At 66.5% G+C, this 15,927-nt stretch overlaps 1 protein-coding gene across 1 annotated transcript in view; it reads left to right on the forward strand.

Annotated features, from left to right (window-relative positions):
- Positions 1–412: 412 nt before the first annotated feature.
- SHANK3 (SH3 and multiple ankyrin repeat domains 3) overlaps positions 413–15,927 on the forward strand; it is a gene marked incomplete at both ends in the record, with an annotated part of 330,722 nt that continues 315,207 nt past the window's right edge. Inside the window, 2 exons of the mRNA XM_080358124.1 lie at positions 413–460; positions 9,794–10,123. Coding sequence (XP_080214250.1) covers positions 413–460; positions 9,794–10,123 — 378 coding nt within the window. The remainder of the gene's footprint in view (positions 461–9,793; positions 10,124–15,927) is intronic.

A 15,927-nucleotide genomic window follows, 5' to 3' on the forward strand; every position in this document is an offset into this window, starting at 1 on the left:
CCCGGCTCTGGGCAGGACCCGGCTCTGGGCAGGACCCGGCTCTGGGCAGGACCCGGCTCTGGGCAGGACCCGGCTCTGCGCAGGACCCGGCTCTGGGCAGGACCCGGCTCTGGGCAGGGCCGTGCCTGGCCCCTGGCTCGGAGCTGGCAGGATGCTGAGGAGCAGCCCTGGGCCCGTGGGAATGTGGCCCGTGGGAGCCCCAGGCTCCCGACACCCCACACAGGGCCTTGCGCTCAGGCCCCGTGGTGGGGGCAGAGCAGCACAGTCCCTCCTGCTCCCCGTCCCCCCCGCAGAGGCCACCGTGCCTTCCACAGCGCTGCAGCCATCGACCGAGCGTTCCAGCCGCAGCTGCAGCCGCCCCTGGTAAATCAGTAACGTCTGGCCTGTGCGAGAGGACGGCTCTGCTTGCTCCATGGGCATCGCCAGCCAGGCGAGAGCGGAAGCTCCCCGGTGCTTTGAGGTGAGGCTGCACTCCTGCAGCGGCACGGGAGGGCCGGGGGCTCCGGACAGGGCTGTTGAACATGGTCCGGGGCTCCGCGGTCCCGGGAGGACGTGGGGTGCACGCGGAGCCAGGGCAGGCTCGGCGCGGCAGCAGAAGTGGAGCCTGGGGCGCTGCGGGAGCTGCGGGAGCAGGGACGGGCAGCACTGCCTGGGCTCCGCGGCCCTGCGGCCTGGCAGGCAGCGGCGGTGCTGGTGCAGGTGGGTGGGTGGGCTGCCTTGTCCCCGCGGCCCTGGGTGCTGATCTGGAGTCAGTCGGGCAGTCTGTCCTAGTTGGTCCTTTCCTAGCACAGAGGCAGAGGCAGTGCCCCAGCACCTCGTTTTGCCACAAACAGCCCCAGCGCATGGGACCATTTGCGGTGATCCCAGCAGTGACAGCCCCACGTGCCGCTCTCCACACCTGCCCCAGCAGTGACACCCGAGCAGGACGCTGGGTCTCCCCTCGGTCTCCACTGCCGTGTGCACCCACAGCCCTGTGAGGCACAGGGACCTGGTGCAGCCTGTGCCCTGCCAGCGGGCTGGGGTGTCTGTGCTGCTCCCACACACCAGCATGGCCCAGGTACCCAGTCCTCGCCCAGTCAGTGCTGCAGTAGCTGTTGCTCCCGCCGTCTCTCCCAGAGAGCAGCACTTGTGCTAGGGAGCAGCTGCCTGCAGCCGCCGGTACCGTGCCCGAGGCACCAGCCCGTGCGGCGCAGACGCACCTGGGACGCGCTGAGCCGGGCGCTCCCACGCTGGCGGGTCCCGGGGCACCCTGCTCCTCAGACGGCCGGGCCGTTCCAGGGTCACGGAGCCACTGGGGTGTGAGCGGCAGGAGCAGCCCCAGGCAGCCCCGGCGGGCTGGCCATGGGGGTGGCCATGAGGATGTCCACGAAGGTGGCCATGAAGGTGGCCGTGAGGGTGTCTGTGAAGGTGGCCATGAGGGTGTCCACGAAGGTGACCGTGAGGGTGGCTGTGAGGGTGTCCTTGAAGATGTCTGTGAAGGTGGCCATGAGGGTGTCCATGAAGGTGTCCATGAGAGTGGCTGTGAAGGTAGCTGTGAGGGTGGCTGTGAGGCTGTCCGTGAGGGCGGCCATGAGGGCGTCCGTGAAGGTGTCCATGAGGGTGGCCGTGAGGGTGTCCGTGAAGGTGGCCGTGAGGGCGGCCATGAGGTGGCCGTACATGGGAGACAGGCGCTCGAGAGGGCAGAGAGTTTAGGCTGATTCAGAGAGGGAAATCTGCCAGCCCCGGGCAGGCTGCAGTGCTTGCTGTAGTAGTCTGGTGCTGGGAGTTTTTTGCAAGACAGTGTGGCTGCCTGCAGAACAACGCACTCAGCTGCTGGTGGCCATGACACGGGGGTGGCCAGCAGTCCCTGCTGAGGAAGATGCAGGAGGTGTGCAGTTCTGCTGGCCCCTATGCCGACACTTGTGAGATCTCCCTTGATTCTGGAAGGACAGTTGCTGTGGAGCTGTCAGCCGCTGTTATCCTTGTTTTCTTCCAGTGCTCCCTAGCAGACTGCTGCAATCCATGGGACTGCTGCAATCCTGCAACCCGCGGGACTGCCGCAATCCATGGGACTGCTGCAATCCTGCAACCCGCGGGACTGCTGCAACCCACGGGACTGCACTGGGGCAGGGCTGAGACCTCCCTGCGATGTGTGTTCTGGGTGACAGGGACTTCGAAGCCCGGAACGGCACGAGCCGTGCACAGGTCTGCTTTGCAAGTATGTTCTTTTGTGTCCCTAAGTGTGAATCCAGCCTGCGACTGGTCCCTGTGACCGAGGCCCCTCCTGAGCGGCCCTGGCGCAGGGACCTGCCGTGCAACAGGAGGCCACGTGAATGGCACTTGTTTAGCCTGCAAAGTGAAGTCTGAGTGAGGATCTAATTGCTGCCTGAGATACGTATACAAATACTTACATAAACAAAGGAGGAGAGCTGTGCAGGCTAACAGGCAATGCTGATGCAAGAGTGGGGTGAACTAGCCGTGAACGTGTGGGCTACAAATTAGGCCATTCCTAACCGTCACTGCAAAGAAGGGTCTGAAGCAGCTTTCCAGGAAGAGGAGAGAGGGTGAGAGGAGACCTGGAGGAGGGAGTTTGGTGCGAGGATTTCAGACGTGTCAGCTGGGTGCCAGCAGCCCTGTCCGCGAGGATGCCCAGAGCAACCTCTGAGAGCACAGCGCTGGGCGCTCGGCGCCGCCGCGGGGCCCGGTGCTGATACTGGCAGAGCCGCAGCCTGGCAGCCCTTTGGGCTCCTCACTTTGCACCGCTGGAGCTGCCTCCTCCCTGGCAGGTGCCGGCTCCCCGCCCCGGAGCGGTGCCGCTTCCTCCTGCTCGTGGCACACCCGGGGCTGCTGTCTTCTCGGCTCTCGCCGGTGGCACCGCTGCAGCTCGCAGCAGCAGCGCGGCGCTGCACGTTCCCCGGACGCTCCCAGCCTCCCCTCCACAGGAAAGCCGCTCAGCGTCACACAGCGATGGCCGTGGGTCTGCATTGCCTCTAGCCGGGGGGCACCCGGAGCCCCGATAGAGAGTTGGGAAGGCGCCGGAGCAGGGTTGAGCGGCGTGGCAGGGCGTGGTCCCCGTGGCACGGCTGTCCCCAATGAGGGATCTGTGAGGGGTGGCGGGGCAGGTGCAGTGACAGTGGGAACGGTGCAGAGCGGGACAGGCCACCGGGGAACATGGTTTCTCGCAGTTAAGAGGTAACGGTCACTGGACTTTACAGCCTCTTGTGAGGGCTCTTGCGAAGAGTATTTGCCAATCCAAGCAGACTGCTGTGCCCTGCGTTTCGCTGTGGCGCGCCTGCTGGCGCGTGCAGGGCGCTCCGCTGGGCCGGCCAGGCGCCGCGTGCTTTGGTGGAAGAGCTGCTGATGGGCTCCTGTCACCAGGAAACCTTCTTCACAGATTTTATAACTGATGATTTTTCATCAGTATTTCCTGGTGTTAGAATAAGACTCATTGGATTAAAATTTCTAAGATACTCAATTTGTATCTTTTTTCAAGATAAGTGAGGTTTTTTTCCTCAGTGGAGAAGTTGATTTAATAAAAGAAAATGAATGTGAATGACTCTGCAAGTCTATAGTGGAGTTTGGGGGTGGTCAGCATGTGTTTTGAACCATTCACAGTTGTGTCTTAAATGTTACTGGGAAGTAACGAGGTACCTGAAGACTGGGAAAAAAAGCAAGAATATTCCTGAGGATTACCATGTGCAGCATTTAGTTTCTCCCCCTAGTGAAATAATGAGATGGAAAAAGAATGAAAGAAAGTCGGCGCACAGCGCTGGTTGAACAGAAGGCGGGCAGTGGAGCGCGGGCAGTGGAGCGCGGGCTCTGGACCGCTGGCTCTGGACCGTGGGCAGGGCTCAGGCCGGGGGACGTTGTCCCCGAGAAGCCTGGAGCCGGGGCCACCTCTGTCCTGGGACAGCCCGGGCAGGCCTGGCTGGGGCAGAGCACGGCCTGCCCGGTTTGTCACCGCAGGGCGGGGTCTGGCTGAAGCAGCAGGAGGGGACAGCTGTGGCATTGCTGTCACTGGAACCCCCGTGTGTGGAGGGCAGGAGGGCAGCAGGTGGGACCCGGCCCCTCTGCAGCCGCGCGTGTTCGGGGGAACGCTGTAGCGTGTGGGGGTCTGTGCAGCACAGTGCCCGCTGTCAGGGAGGCGTTTACCCTGCCTCCCGGGTCCCTCCAGCTCTGTGCAGGTTCCTCTGGGCCGGCTGCAGCTCCCGGGTCCCTCCAGCTCTGTGCAGGTTCCTCTGCACCGGCTGCAGCTCCCGGGTCCCTCCAGCTCTGTGCAGGTTCCTCTGGGCCGGCTGCAGCTCCCGGGTCCCTCCAGCTCTGTGCAGGTTCCTCTGGGCCGGCTGCAGCTCCCGGGTCCCTCCAGCTCTGTGCAGGTTCCTCTGCACCGGCTGCAGCTCCCGGGTCCCTCCAGCTCTGTGCAGGTTCCTCTGGGCCGGCTGCAGCTCCCGGGTCCCTCCAGCTCTGTGCAGGTTCCTCTGGGCCGGCTGCAGCTCCCGGGTCCCTCCAGCTCTGTGCAGGTTCCTCTGCACCGGCTGCAGCTCCCGGGTCCCTCCAGCTCTGTGCAGGTTCCTCTGGGCCGGCTGCAGCTCCCGGGTCCCTCCAGCTCTGTGCAGGTTCCTCTGCGCCGGCTGCAGCTCCCGGGTCCCTCCAGCTCTGTGCAGGTTCCTCTGCACCGGCTGCAGCTCCCGGGTCCCTCCAGCTCTGTGCAGGTTCCTCTGGGCCGGCTGCAGCTCCCGGGTCCCTCCAGCTCTGTGCAGGTTCCTCTGGGCCGGCTGCAGCTCCCGGGTCCCTCCAGCTCTGTGCAGGTTCCTTTGGGCCGGCTGCAGCTCCCGGGTCCCTCCAGCTCTGTGCAGGTTCCTCTGGGCCGGCTGCAGCTCCCGGGTCCCTCCAGCTCTGTGCAGGTTCCTCTGGGCCGGCTGCAGGTTTCCCCTCTGTGCCCCGGGCTGTCCGCTGTGCCTCTGCCATGTCAGGCCGCAGCTGCTGGCTTCCCGGTTCAGACTTTCCAAGCTCCCCTCTCTGGCCCTTTGACAGGTATTTTTGGCATCTCCCTTCCTGACCACTCTTAACTCCTTTGTCTTTTGCGCCATGAGACACCTCAGCCTGCGACTCCTTGGCTGTTTGTGACTCACGGTTGTTTCGCCCACTTCTTCCCCTCACCAGCGCCACCTCGTCCCCGGTGTCCCTGGCTCAAGGCGGCACGGCCTGTTCCCCCAGCCCTGGCTTTAGCCGGGCGGCCTTTTCTGCTGGGAGCCCGAGCCCTGCCACCGGGGGCCGGCCAGCGCGGGCTGGCGGAGCCGCGCTTCTGATGCGGCTGCACCTGGGGCTGCAGGGCTGCAGGATGGGGCACAACATGCGCCCCATGGCGCAGGATTTACACAGGGTGGGGTATCTGTGTGCCCCATGGAGCAGGATTTACACAGGATGGGGCACAACGTGTGCCCCATGGAGCAGGATTTACACAGGGTGGGGTATCTGTGTGCTCCATGGAGCAGGATTTACACAGAGTGGGGTATCTGTGTGCCCCATGGAGCAGGATTTACACAGGGTGGGGTATCTGTGTGCCCCATGGAGCAGGATTTACACAGAGTGGGGTATCTGTGTGCCCCATGGAGCAGGATTTACGCAGGGTGGGGCACAATGTGTGCCCCATGGAGCAGGATTTACACAGGGTGGGGCACAACGTGTGCCCCATGGAGCAGGATTTACACAGGGTGGGGTATCTGTGTGCCCCATGGAGCAGGATTTACACAGAGTGAGGCACAACGTGTGCCCCATGGAGCAGGATTTACACAGGGTGGGGTATCTGTGTGCCCCATGGAGCAGGATTTACGCAGGGTGGGGCACAACGTGTGCCCCATGGAGCAGGATTTACACAGGGTGGGGCACAACGTGTGCCCCATGGAGCAGGATTTACACAGGGTGGGGCACAACGTGTGCCCCATGGAGCAGGATTTACACAGGGTGGGGCACAACGTGTGCCCCATGGAGCAGGATTTACACAGGGTGGGGTATCTGTGTGCCCCATGGAGCAGGATTTACACAGGGTGGGGTATCTGTGCCCCATGGAGCAGGATTTACGCAGGGTGGGGCACAACGTGTGCTCCATGGAGCAGGATTTACACAGGGTGGGGCACAACGTGTGCCCCATGGAGCAGGATTTACGCAGGGTGGGGCACAACGTGTGCCCCATGGAGCAGGATTTACGCAGGGTGGGGCACAACGTGTGCCCCATGGAGCAGGATTTACGCAGGGTGGGGCACAACGTGTGCTCCATGGAGCAGGATTTACGCTGGGTGGGGCACAACGTGTGCCCCATGGAGCAGGATTTACGCAGGGTGGGGCACAACGTGTGCTCCATGGAGCAGGATTTACGCTGGGTGGGGCACAACGTGTGCCCCATGGAGCAGGATTTACGCAGGGTGGGGTATCTGTGTGCCCCATGGAGCAGGATTTACGCAGGGTGGGGCACAACGTGTGCCCCATGGCGCAGGAGCCTTTCCAGCGGCTCTGGTCTCGTCTCCCAGCCAGCGCCCGGCTGGAGCCCTGTTCTCAGTGGGAGGCACGGGGCGCTGCAGTGGGACGGGCACCCTGGGGAGCCGTGGCTTTGGCTTGCTTTGCTGCTGGCAAGGATGTTTCCGCGGACCTTAGAAGGGGACTGACCGGAGATGACTGAAACTGCCACGGCACCGTGTCGTGCCCGGGCACAAATGCTGACCCGTGCCCCAGGCGCAGGCGCTGCCCCTGCTCCTCGCACCCCTGGAGCAGCAGCAGCAGGCGGGACCTGCAGCTCTCCAGCAGAGGGGTGCGTGTGCGGATTGAGGGAAAGGAGCCCAGGACCGCGGGTTGCTCCTGGGCTGATCTCATTGTTTGTCATGATCAGGCCACAATCTCCATTTCGGGGCTAGTGCCACGGACTTGCGGTGCTGGTGCTCCAGGACCCGTTAGACTCTCCCGGACCCTGAACTGCCCGGTCTGTGGGTACGGCCTCCCCGCCTGCCTCGCCCGTGCTCGGTGCGGCATTTGCAGCCCACGTGCTCCAGCTGGGGGGTTCGTGGGCTGGCCGCCCGGCACAGCCTGGCTGTCACCGGTGCTGAGCGCAGTCCCATGTGCTCCAGCTGGGGGGTTCGCGGGCTGGCCGCCCGGCACAGCCTGGCTCTCACCGGTGCTGAGCGCAGTCCCATGTGCTCCAGCTGGGGGGTTCGCGGGCTGGCCGCCCGGCACAGCCTGGCTCTCACCGGTGCTGAGCGCAGTCCCATGTGCTCCAGCTGGGGGGTTCGCGGGCTGGCCGCCCGGCACAGCCTGGCTCTCACCGGTGCCGAGCACAGTCCCATGTGCTCCAGCTGGGGAGTTTGCGGGCTGGCCGCCCGGCACAGCCTGGCTCTCACCGGTGCTGAGCGCAGTCCCATGTGCTCCAGCTGGGGGGTTCGCGGGCTGGCCGCCCGGCACAGCCTGCCTCTCACCGGTGCTGAGCGCAGTCCCATGTGCTCCAGCTGGGGAGTTTGCGGGCTGGCCGCCCGGCACAGCCTGGCTCTCACCGGTGCTGAGCGCAGTCCCATGTGCTCCAGCTGGGGGGTTCGCGGGCTGGCCGCCTGGCACAGCCTGGCTCTCACCGGTGCCGAGCGCAGTCCCTCGGCCTCAGGCTGGGAGGGCCGAAGGAAGAGCCATTACTCATTTCCTGGACAGATCCAGGCCATACCGTAAATCTCTCCAGCTCTCAGTGGTTTGGAGGCTATTTCTGTGTCAGGATTGTCACGCCGATTAAAGCCTTGACTCCCAGCCAGTGACGGACCGGACACAGCCCCATGCACCGTCCTGCAGGGCTCAGCCCGGCGGTCCAGCTGCTCTTGGAAGGGCAGTCGCTCGCCTGGCCCTGCCTGGGAGCAGGGGCTTGACCGCTGAGCAGGCAGGGACCTCCTGGCTCTCATTAGCCCCCACTGGCAGGGGCTCTGGCAGAAATAGCAGCCTGTGGTGGCAGCTGCTGGCGTCCCCACTCTGTGCTGGAGCCAGTGGTGGCCGTGCCTGCCACCGCTGCGCTGCGTGCGCACGTGGCTTCGGACTGAGACAGGTCTGGGGCAGGAACATGGGTCAGGCACCGTCCACTCCCAAAGCCCTGGCACAAGGGCACTGCTGCTCCGTGTTGTCCCAGCAGGAGCCGGCTGGGGAAGGCCCTGGCAGACAGCCCCACGTGGCGGGGGCTGGTGGGGGTGTTCCCGGAGCCCGCTGGAGCTGTTCCTGCAGCCCAGGGCCGGCCCGGCTGTGTGCGGCTGTGCGTGGGCGCGCTGGGTGCTGGCCGCCTGTGAGCAGGGGCTGCGGGGACCCCGCGGTGGGCAGCGCTGCCGCTGCTGCATGGTGAACAGCTGACAGGGCCAGAACCAAGGCCTTTCCCTGTAAAACCCAGAGACAGGCAGGGTGCTGAGCCCACGCATCAGCGACGGGTCCTGCTGCTGTCTGCCTCCATCGGGGGTCCGGGTCCTGCTGCTGTCTGCCTCCATCGGGGGTCCTCTGGCAGACGGGGAAGGAGTCAGGCAGGCCCTCAGACATGCTGGTGTCAGTGTGGAGGTGGAGGACCCCGGTTGCAGATGGAGGACAAGGCTGCTGGGATGAACTGCAGGCACTCGTGGTGATGCGCAGAGAAGACAGTTGATCAAAGGAAGAAGGCAGCTGATTGAAGGAGCAGAGCAGGCCCCAGAAGCTGGGACATCCCGTCCTTGGCTGCAGGGCACCATGTCCAGCCCCCCTGTGCTGGCTGCGGCGCATGCAGTGCAGCCCTGGGGAGCAGAGGCTCTGGGGCTCTGTGCGCGACGGGTCAGCCCAGCGCAGGTCCACGCTTTGCTGCCCTGTCCCTCTGCCGGGACATGGAAGGGTCCCCTGCGGTGCTGGTGGGAGACACTGCAATGGGGGCTCTGCTCGCTGTGGGCTGGGGAGGGCTTGCAGTTGGCCCTTGCTGGGGGCGCGATAGGGGGGCACTTGTGAGGATCCCTGCATGGTATGGGGCTTCTCTGTGAGGTCCATGACTTGGGGATTCCCATGTAGGGTGGGGTTGGTCCTCTGCAAGGCCCCCAACATGAGGGTCCCTGTGTGGAGGGTGTCCCCGCAGGGTCCCTGCCGTGGGGAACCCCGTGGGGCTGCCTCTGCCAGGTTCCTGTGTGGATCGGTGGGGGTTCCTGGGGGGGCTCTCTGCGGGGGGCAGTCAGGGGTCCTATATGAGGTCCCTGCGGGGGTGGCCTGGGTGGAGTGTGGGGTCCTGCACTGGGCCCCGGCTGGAGCTTCCCCCCCAGGTCCCCGAGTGGAGGTTGGGCATCCTCTGCTGGGGTCCCCCCGCGGGGTGCCCGTGTGCCCTGTGGGGGTCCCTGGTCCCTGCCAGGGGGGAGAGATCCCGCGGGGTCCCTTCAGGGCTGCCCGTGTGCCCTGTGGGGGTCCCATCCCTGCCGGGGGGGAGAGATCCCGCGGGGTCCCTTCAGGGCTGCCCGTGTGCCCTGTGGGGGTCCCATCCCTGCCGGGGGGGAGAGATCCCGCGGGGTCCCTTCAGGGCTGCCCGTGTGCAGGGTGGGGGTCCCATCCCTGCCGGGGGGGAGAGATCCCGCGGGGTCCCTTCAGGGCTGCCCGTGTGCAGGGTGGGGGTCCCATCCCTGCCGGGAGGGAGAGATCCCGCGGGGTCCCTTCAGGGCTGCCCGTGTGCAGGGTGGGGGTCCCATCCCTGCCGGGGGGGTGAGATCCCGCGGGGTCCCTTCAGGGCTGCCCGTGTGCAGGGTGGGGGTCCCATCCCTGCCGGGGCTGGTCCCGGCGCTCACCGCTTCTCCTCACCCCGCAGGGCCCCCGGGCGGGCTGTGAGCGCGGCCCCCGGTGCCGGAGCGGGCGCCGGCCGCCCCGCCGCGCCGCACGGAGCATGCCTCTGAGCCCCGCCGGCAGCAAACATGAGAGCCCGGAGTCGCCGCCGCCAGAGCAGCCGCCGCCGCCGGAACGACAGCCCCGCGCCGCCGCCGGGGAGCCGGGAGCCGGCCTGCGGGAGGAGACGCGGCTCGACCCGGCCCGGGGCCCCGGCGGGCCCCGCTCCCCCAAGCTGGCGGCCCCGGCGCGCATGGAGGAGCCCGCGCCCGGCGCCATCGTCGTCCGCATCGGCATCCCCGACCTCCAGCAGACGGTGAGTGCGCGCCCCGACCCGCACCGCGACCGGCCCCGCTCCGCGACGGCTGCCGACCAGGCACCCCCCGCCAAACTTCGCACCGCCGCGGGCGGGGGGCGGCCGGACACGGCCCCGGCAGGACGGCGCGCTGCTGCCCCGCTCCCCGGTGCCCCGCTCCCCATTGCCCCTCTTCCCATTGCCCCGTTCCCCGGTGCCCCGCTCCCCGGTGCCAGGCTTCCCATAGCCCCTTTCCCGGCTCCCCGTAGCCCCGCTCCCCACCGCCCCGCTCCCCTTTCCGCAGAGCCCGGCGCGGAGGCGGGCGGAGCGGGCCGGGCAGCCGCGGCTGCAGCGCTGCCTTTCGGGGCGCTCCGGGGCGGCCGCAGGTCGGGGCCGCTCCCGCCGCCGTGGGTCCGCACCAGCCCGGGACCGGCTGCGCTCCGAGCGCGGGGGCAGCGGGACCGGGCGCGGGGAGTGGGCGCAGCTCGGGAGGCTCCAGCACCGGCGTGGCACCCGTACCGCTCCGGTGCTGGCTCCGGCACCGGTACCGGCGGGGCCGGGCTGCGGGAGCCCGGACCCGCAGCGCCGGGAGCTGAGGCTGCTGCTTGCGGGCAGTGCGGGCAGGACCGGGCAGGCTGTGCGGGCAGCAGGGCTGTGCCGATCCGGGTGCGGGGGTGCGCGGGCTGTGCGTGGGTGCCGATGTGACCACAGCCGGTGCCGGGTGTCAGGCCCGGGTGCAGCGCAGCAGGTTGGGTGCATAAGGTGCAGCGCAGCAGGTTGGGTGCGTAGGGTGCAGCGCTGCGCTGGACGGCAGTGCGGTGCGCTGTGCTGTGCTGGGCCACCGTGCCCCAGGCAGGACGTGCAGGTGTGACCTGCCGGGAGCCGAGCTGTGACACAGGAGTCACGGGCTTCATGGTGTGTTGTCCGGGGTGGCTGTGACGTGTGGCACGGAGGGGCAGGGGGTGGCACGGTGCGTGGTTATCCCGGGCACAGCAGGTGTCTGGCAGAGCGCGGTGAAGCGAGGAGGGTGTGGGTGGCTGTTACAGACCAGAGCAGTGCTGAGGGTCACCTGGGTTCTGGCTGCTCGGGGGGAGCGAGTGCTCGGAGACTGAGCTCGGTCAGTGCAAGGCAAAAGTTCGCTGAGGGGCTGATGAAGAGTGCTCGTTAGAGCTGGAGCATTGGGGATGTGTGGGCTACGAAGCACAGGGAGCCTGTGATCCTGGAGTGGGTGCTGCGGGCAGGAGAGGGCTGAGGGGTGGGGAGGGGTGAGGAGGCAGAGACCTGGGCAGAGCAGAGCATTGCTGGGGTGCAGGGGGCCACAGGAAGCGAGAGCACACTTCTTAGGTGGGGAAAGACGCTGGTGTGGGGTCCTGCTCGGCGATGGAGCGGTAGCGGCTGGGGCCAGGGCCGAGCGCTGGGCTGGGGTGCTGGCACGCTCGCGGGCACGGCTCTGCAGGCTGCGCTGCCAAGCGCTGGGAGCGGCAGACGGGAGAGGCAGCGCTGCCTTTGCTGTCGAAGAATTGGACAGATGCTCTGCTCTAGCCAGGACTGACCTTGTGCTGCAGAAAGGGCTTTACAGCCGCTTGCTCCTACCACAGCCGCTGCTTGGGTCGTGAGCAATGCTCTCGGAGACACAGGGTCTGCTCTTTCCCTTCATTGCTGTAGTAGCCCCATCAGGTCCTCCTGAGCTGATGCACAGGCACAGGTCTCATCCTGGCCCAGCCCTCGCCCCAGACCCCGTTGTGAGGTGCAGGACGGGGCAGGGCCCGAGGGCTGTCAGTGGGGGCCCTTGCTCTGCACATTGCCCGGTACCCAGCTCTGCTTTGCTGCGCACCTCCCTTCCTGCCTTTGTCTGGGGAGCGTGTGTGGGCATCGGAGGAAGCAGCGGCACTGGAGTCAGAGCGATGGTGTGTTGTGATTCCCACCCTCTTCCTCCTCACAAGTCCTCACTGCAACCAGGGGACAGTCCCAGGGCCAGAGTGAAGCAGCTCAGCTTTGCCAGACCGAAGATCCCCTGAGGCAGAGGAGGGAACGGGCACTTTGTGCAAAGCAGAGCATCTCTGCATGTGTAAAGCAGGAACTTCCCTCCCAGAGCCGCTTGCCCCACGGGCAGATGCTTGTCAGAGAGCTGGAAATGTTTCAGGTGCAACCTCCATGGGCTGCGGTGGGAGCCAGCGGAGTAGGAGCCTTTGGGGAGCCCTGGGGGCTGCCAGGGGCTCGGGTGTTGCTGCCCGGGACAGCGGCGGGGCGGCACGGGGGCAGGGGTGCGGGCAGGGGTGCAGGGGTGCGGGCAGGAGTGCAGGCAGGGGTGCGGGCAGGCAGTGCAGGGGTGCGGGCAGGGGTGCAGGGATTGGGGAAGGGTTTCGGGCAGGGGTGCAGGCAGGCAGTGCAGGAGTGCGGTGGGGATGGGTGAGAGCACCATGGCGCTCGCATCCTGGCAAGCGCGAGCTGCGCACCGCCAGCCTGGCTGCTGCGCAGAGGAATTGACTGCAGTCACGGCTCAGGGCTCTGGTTTGCAGCGCCAGTAGCGAGCTCGGCGGCCGAGCATGGCGCTTGTGGACGGGCAGCGCTGCCTGGCCAGCCCTGCCCCTGCTGCCCGGCCCCTGGGGCGGCACACGGGATCTCACGGGGTGCAGGGGGAGCTGGAGGCTGTGCCCCTGCTCCCTGGCACAGCAGAGAGGGGCAGGGTGCAGCTGTGGGTGCAGCGCCCTGCGGCGCAGCCTGCCGGAGCTGGGGGAGACAGGACGGCGCCAGGCTGCCCTGGCAGACCCTCTGCTCCCCGCGGGCTGCACCGGGGCAGCCGGACACTGCGCTGTTCCCCGCACCGTTCTCCCCATGGGCTGTGCCGGGGCAGCCGGACACTGCGCTGCTCCCCGCACTGTTCTCCCCGCGGGCTGCGCCAGGGCAGCCGGACACTGCGCTGCTCCCCGCACCGTTCTCCCCATGGGCTGCGCCGGGGCAGCCGGACACTGCGCTGCTCCCCGCACCGTTCTCCCCGCGGGCTGCGCCAGGGCAGCCGGACACTGCGCTGCTCCCCGCACCGTTCTCCCCGCGGGCTGCGCCGGGGCAGCCGGACACTGCGCTGCTCCCCGCACCGTTCTCCCTGCCGTCGGCAGCCCGCAGGCGCTCAGGCTGGCGGCAGGGACAGCCCTGGCAGAACAAGGCAGTGCTCGCAGGAGGCTGTTGCGTTAGTGGGCTGTGTGGTGCTGGCAAAGGGTTGGTTGGTGTACCGAGGGGGGGTTGCTCGCTGGACTCCAGCCCTTGCACAGTGTGAGGGGACCCGGACCCTCCTCCCAGGGGTGCCCCTGGGGCTCTGGGTCTGGCTGCAGGAGCAGCTGATGTGCCGTGGGCTTTGCTGTGACGAGCTCTGTTGAAGGTGGGGATTGTCTGGGATCTTCAGGCAGAGGGTGGACAGGTACCTTTTCAGTAACAGACTCCAGTAGCTGCCGGTGTTACAGAGAACAGGACTTCAGCTGGGCAAAGTTCAGTTTATTCATCTCTTCTGTCAGGGTTGGAGCCTCCAGGTGGGATTTTAGACTGTGAAGTTGCTGATTTTTCAAGTCAAGTTTCCCAGCTCTCTTGGAGTTGTCTCCAAGCCTCTTTTAGATTCCTTTCCAGCTCTCCACCGCTGTCTTTATTCAGCTGAAAGCCTTCACATTCACTGATAGTGGTTTCCATTGTTAGGAGCAAATCGCCACCCAGGCTGTGACCTTGTCTCTGAAAGGCAGTCTCTTCAGGCACATCGCTCGCCGTTTACATCCTAATGATGGGCCAGGCCCTTTCAGGTTAAATAGTCTGAGCAACGTGCACCAGCTCTGAGCTCAGGGGAGGGAGGCTGAGCTGCCCTGTGCCCACACAGACCGCCTGCGAGATGGAGCCGGGCAGGGGAGATGGGGCAGGGGAGATGGGGCAGGGGAGATGGGGCAGGTGGAGATGGGGCAGGGGAGATGGGGCAGGGGAGATGGGGCAGGGGAGATGGGGCAGGTGGAGATGGGGCAGGGGAGATGGGGCAGGGGAGGTGGGGCAGGGGAGATGGGGCAGGGGAGATGGGGCAGGGGAGATGGGGCAGGTGGAGATGGGGAAGGGGGAGATGGGGCAGGGGAGGTGGGGCAGGGGGAGATGGGGCAGGGGGAGGTGGGGCAGGGGGAGGTGGGGCAGGGGGAGGTGGGGCAGGAGAGATGGGGCAGGGGGAGATGAGGCAGGTGGACGGGCCCTCGTGCAGCGCGGGAGCTGGGGAGGGTGCGTGGCAGGGAAGGGAGCGCAGCTTCCTTGCCAAAAGCAGACTCCCTTCTCGCAGTGCAGAAGAACCTGATGGCATTCCCTGCCCTGGAGGTGAAGGGCTCTGCTGGGGACATAGAGAGGCGATAAACCCCTCAGAGAACTGAGCACAGAGCTTGCAGATGTCCCTCCTTTCTGCCCAGCAGAGCTGGCTCGGGGGCTGCACGTTCCCGAAGCCTGTGCCATGGGCTGGCGGGGCAGGCGATGGGGCTGCACGTTCCCAAAGCCTGTGCCATGGGCTGGCGGGGCAGGCGATGGGGCTGCACGTTCCCAAAGCCTGTGCCATGGGCTGGCGGGGCAGGCGATGGGGCTGCGGGCTGCCCTGGGCAGGGGCTGGGGCTGGGGACACGCAGAGCCTGGCCGTGCTGGCGCAGCCGCCCCTGTGCTGGGCAGCGCCTGGGACTCGGTCAGGAGCCACGCGAGCCCCTGGAGGGTCCCCTGTCCTGCACGGACCCTGGCAGGTGATTCACTGCTTGGCGGGATGTTTTTCATAGTGCCCCAAACTTACTGTTCCCTGTTCCCCTCCGAGCTCCCTGTGTGGCAGCTGAGGCTCTCAAGCCGAGTGCTTGGGGAGAGGAATGTGGCACTAGATGGATCTGTCTTGTTGCTTCAGTTTTGGGTCCTCACCGCCTCCCCTCCCTTGTCACCAGCAGTTTGTGAAGTTCTCTAAGCAGTGTCCCCTGTGTTTGGGGACCGAGCTCTTGGCAGCCGCCTGGACCAGCCCAGCCCGCGGGGGACGCAGCGTGACGGGACCCGGATGGTGGGCGCTGTGCTCCTGCAGGCAGGATTTGGGGGCGGTGGGTGCAGGGGGCACAGTGGTGGCCTGGCTGGAGGGAGAGGGACAGCTGGGTTGTGGTGAGGGGCAGAATGACCCGGAGAGCAAAGAGACCCTTGGAGCGGCAGATGCTGCTTTGGGAGGAGACACAGCAAGTGTTTGCATTGTTTGTGCTGGAGAAGCAGGAGCTGCGGGTGTTGTGTGACGGTGCCGCTCGGGGGTGTCCGGCTGCATGAGGACACCAGCTGGATAGACTGTCAGTTTACGGGAGCCATGTGTCCGTCGGTCTGCGGGAGCTGTGTGTCCATCGGTCTGCGGGAGCTATGTGTCCGTCGGTCTGCGGGAGCCGTGTGTCCGTCGGTCTGCGGGAGCTGTGTGTCCGTCAGTTTGAGGGAGCCGTGTCCGTCAGTTTGAGGGAGCCGTGTCCGTCAGTTTGAGGGAGCCGTGTCCGTCGGTCTGCGGGAGCCGTGTCCGTCGGTCTGCGGGAGCCGTGTCCGTCGGTCTGCGGGAGCCGTGTGTCCGTCGGTCTGCGGGAGCCGTGTGACCGCGGCTGCACGGCGATGCCCGGCGCGGGCTCCGCTCCCCGGCGCCGGCAGAGCGGGCAGTGCCGAGTGGAGCCGCCGCCTGTCACTGTGGGACAGTCACTTTGCCACCAGAACAGGCGCAGGCAGGGTGTCTCAGTAAGCGTATTTTAGTGATGATTTTGCAGTGGGGTGTTCGGGGTCCCCGCCGGGGCCAGGGCCGCCCGGTGCTGTGGGGGGCTGCCGAGGCT

Source organism: Nesoenas mayeri (assembly GCF_963082525.1).
Source record: "Nesoenas mayeri genome assembly, chromosome: 1".
NCBI classification, from domain to species: domain Eukaryota; kingdom Metazoa; phylum Chordata; class Aves; order Columbiformes; family Columbidae; genus Nesoenas; species Nesoenas mayeri.